The 3,441-nt window shown below is 56.4% G+C and overlaps 1 protein-coding gene across 1 annotated transcript; it reads left to right on the top strand.

The window, feature by feature from the left end:
• Positions 1-584: 584 nt before the first annotated feature.
• Positions 585-2,983, top strand: LOC119325740 (geranylgeranyl diphosphate reductase, chloroplastic). The gene is made up of 3 exons (XM_037599466.1): positions 585-1,170; positions 1,652-2,107; positions 2,201-2,983. Exons 1-3 carry the CDS (start codon positions 674-676, stop codon positions 2,634-2,636), a joined length of 1,389 nt encoding a protein of 462 aa, XP_037455363.1. The 5' UTR covers positions 585-673; the 3' UTR covers positions 2,637-2,983.
• The last annotated feature ends 458 nt before the right edge of the window (positions 2,984-3,441 follow it).

Here is a 3,441-nt window from a genome sequence, read left to right as displayed (position 1 = left end):
CCTGGACACCGGCACATGCCGCCGGCTTCCCCTGCGTTCCGGTGCTATTATGTTGGCATATGTTACATCGTGTGTCTACCCCCGCTATATATGAAAGGCCTAGGATACAAGTGTCCTACTAGGACACGACTCCACATCCTATGTAAACACAATACAACTCATAGTCCAACTGTAATCTACCTTGTACACAATATTCGACATAACTCCAACATGCATGGTGGTCTTGAAGCAAGGACGGGCCTGATTTTTTTGATTTTTTTTTGCATATGCCGTTTTCCAAAACAAAAGTGACATGCATAGTGTTTATTGGACATCATCGTAGAGTATTTTTGACGTGGCAAAGCATCGCCCATCACTCGGAGTACACAAGGAGACAAACAAGCTCGTCCGACTTGCAAAACCACGTCCACTCGCTTGGACACGACAAAAGCGAAAGCACACAAAAAACCTCATCCATACGCGCGATCCAGGCCGTCCAGGGCCCGGATCCGACGGCCGGCCTCCCCCGCGATCCCCACTCACGGGCCTCATCCTATCCTCGGCCTCTCCGCCCCACTTCACTACTACGTGTGCGTGCTCTGCTCGCGCCTCACAGACCAGACCCTCACTCGCTCGCTCACTCCCCGCCGCACGTCCAGCTCGAGCCAGCCGAGGAGCTCTCACCGCGGCAACAATGACGTCCCTCTCCTCGTCCGCGGCCGCGGCGCGCGCCACCTTCCTCCCTTCCTCCTGCCGGGCGCGGCCGGCGGGCGGCAGGAGGTCGCAGCTCCTCGTGACACGCGCGGCGGCGTCCAGCCCCAAGCTCCCCGGCGGGCGGAAGCTGCGGGTGGCGGTCGTGGGAGGGGGCCCCGCGGGCGGCGCGGCCGCGGAGGCGCTCGCCAAGGGCGGCGTGGAGACGGTGCTCATCGAGCGCAAGATGGACAACTGCAAGCCGTGCGGCGGGGCCATCCCGCTCTGCATGGTGTCCGAGTTCGACCTGCCGCTGGACCTCGTCGACAGGAGGGTCACCAAGATGAAGATGATTTCGCCCTCCAACGTCGCCGTCGACATCGGCCGCACGCTCGCGCCGCACGAGTACATTGGCATGGTCAGACGCGAGGTGCTCGACGACTTCCTCCGTACCCGGGCTCAGAAGGCCGGCGCCGAGGTCCTTAACGGCCTCTTCCTAAGGTATGCATCGGGCCATCAGATGCTAGATTATGAGTATGTCTGTAGTAGTTCTCCACTTGTACCGCCAGCCATCTTGTTGGATTTCATTCTGGCACTATATTACCGAGCACAAGTGCTCCAATGCCAGAGTTTGGGGGGTCGTAGCATTAGAATTGCACGATGAACTAAGTACGAGAAACTCTTATCTTTGTGGCTTCACCTTCATCGACTACTGTATTTGGCCTGCATGCATGTGTGTCAGTAGTCCACACTCAGGTTATCAGTAGTACCTATGCAAGGCTACTAACTGAAAATCATTTCATATTTGACATATCAACTGAACGAACTGAAATACACATGCAAATTTACGGAGCTTAATGCTAAAATTACAGCCATGTTGTGCTAAAAAGTCTGTGGCTAAACAAATGCCGTTGTGAATAAGCTGTGGCTCATCCCTGTTTTGAGGTGTAAACATTGGCTGATCGATATTATCCTGGCGCAGGTATGAGGCGCCCAAGGAGCGCAACGGCACATACACGGTGCACTACAACCACTACGACAGCTCCAACGGCAAGGTGGGCGGCGAGAAGCGCTCGTTCGAGGTGGACGCGATCGTGGGCGCGGACGGCGCCAACTCCCGCGTGGCCAAGGACATGGGCGCCGGCGACTACGAGTACGCCATCGCGTTCCAGGAGCGCGTCAAGATCCCCGACGACAAGATGCGCTACTACGAGGAGCGCGCCGAGATGTACGTCGGCGACGACGTGTCCCCCGACTTCTACGGCTGGGTGTTCCCCAAGTGTGACCACGTCGCCGTCGGCACCGGCACCGTCACCCATAAGGCCGACATCAAGAAGTTCCAGGCCGCTACCCGCCTCCGCGCCAAGGACAAGATCGAGGGCGGCAAGATCATCCGCGTCGAGGCTCACCCCATCCCCGAGCACCCCAGGCCCAAAAGGTAGCAACAAACAAAAAATTCCTCTGTTTCTTGCAACAAAGGTTTTCTAGCCGATCAACCGGGGTCTCACTCGTCGTGTTCGATCGTCATCAGGGTGTCGGGGCGGGTGACGCTGGTGGGCGACGCGGCGGGGTACGTGACAAAGTGCTCAGGCGAGGGGATCTACTTCGCGGCGAAGAGCGGGCGGATGTGCGCGGAGGCGATCGTGGCCGGGTCGGCGAACGGGACGCGGCTGGTGGACGAGAGCGACCTGCGCAAGTACCTGGCGGAGTTCGACCGGCTCTACTGGCCGACGTACAAGGTGCTGGACATCCTGCAGAAGGTGTTCTACCGCTCCAACGCGGCGCGGGAGGCGTTCGTGGAGATGTGCGCCGACGACTACGTGCAGCGGATGACCTTCGACAGCTACCTCTACAAGCGCGTCGTGCCGGGCAACCCCATCGAGGACATCAAGCTCGCCGTCAACACCATCGGCAGCCTCGTCAGGGCCACCGCGCTGCGCCGGGAGATGGGGAAGCTCACCTTGTGATCGCCGACCCGCCGGGACGTTCCTGACATCCTGCTTGGGTCGCTCGAAACTGCGGCGGATCGACCGGTATAGCAGAGATCCGCGGCTGATCGAGCGGATTTGAGGCGGAGGAGATGAGAATAAGGTAATGGCGTCGATCCAGAGGTCGTGTCTTGGTCGATCCTGTCCGATTTTCTTGTACAACGTACGCATGCACGGTGATGTTCAGACTTCAGAGCAGTTCGTCTGGATTGTTGAAGCACGCCAATATTCGATATGTGAATGACTGTAGTATAAGCTAAGGCTTCAAGTTTTTGTTCATGATTGTTCTCACGAACGAGAAATGGAATGAAATGGGTTAACAACAACCAGACAGCACGCTGAATTTAGAGATATGTTGTGGGATATCCGGTGAAAACAGTGATAACTCTCAACAGATTCTTAAATAATTATACACAACCAGTTGCATCAGTCAAACATGAACTTTAAGATCAGCTATACGCCTCCACCAGCCTTCGTACCCCTTCGTCTCACTCCAGGCGATTAGGGTTCCTTGCATCTGTCGGCGAAGCCGAGGTTTTCCTTGGCTGATGTAATCTTATGGGGATGCGGTGGACCCCAGCCCTTGCCGGCGGGATAGGTCCTGCTCTGCTTGTAGGTGTTGCAGTGTTGCCGCCCCCTCGATCAGCGCTTCTGTGTCCCGGGCTTCACGAAGACCCACCCAATATGTTAGGAACGAACGAGCGTGACAAATCAGTTTCGCACGAGCTACTATTGCTTACAAATTTATTTGAATTTTGTCCAGAAAATGAATGGGGTTTTGTTA

Source organism: Triticum dicoccoides, chromosome 6B (genome assembly GCF_002162155.2).
Source record: "Triticum dicoccoides isolate Atlit2015 ecotype Zavitan chromosome 6B, WEW_v2.0, whole genome shotgun sequence".
Classification (NCBI taxonomy): domain Eukaryota; kingdom Viridiplantae; phylum Streptophyta; class Magnoliopsida; order Poales; family Poaceae; genus Triticum; species Triticum dicoccoides.
This window is presented reverse-complemented; position numbering and strand designations above follow the sequence as displayed.

Bases quoted from the DNA above. Each gene is read 5' to 3' on its own strand.
- LOC119325740 (XM_037599466.1), top strand. From the start codon at position 674: ATGACGTCCCTCTCCTCGTCCGCGGCCGCGGCGCGCGCCACCTTCCTC. The intron at 1,171-1,651 runs GTATGCATCGGG...ATCCTGGCGCAG, and splicing joins CTTAACGGCCTCTTCCTAAG to GTATGAGGCGCCCAAGGAGC. The intron at 2,108-2,200 runs GTAGCAACAAAC...GATCGTCATCAG, and splicing joins GAGCACCCCAGGCCCAAAAG to GGTGTCGGGGCGGGTGACGC.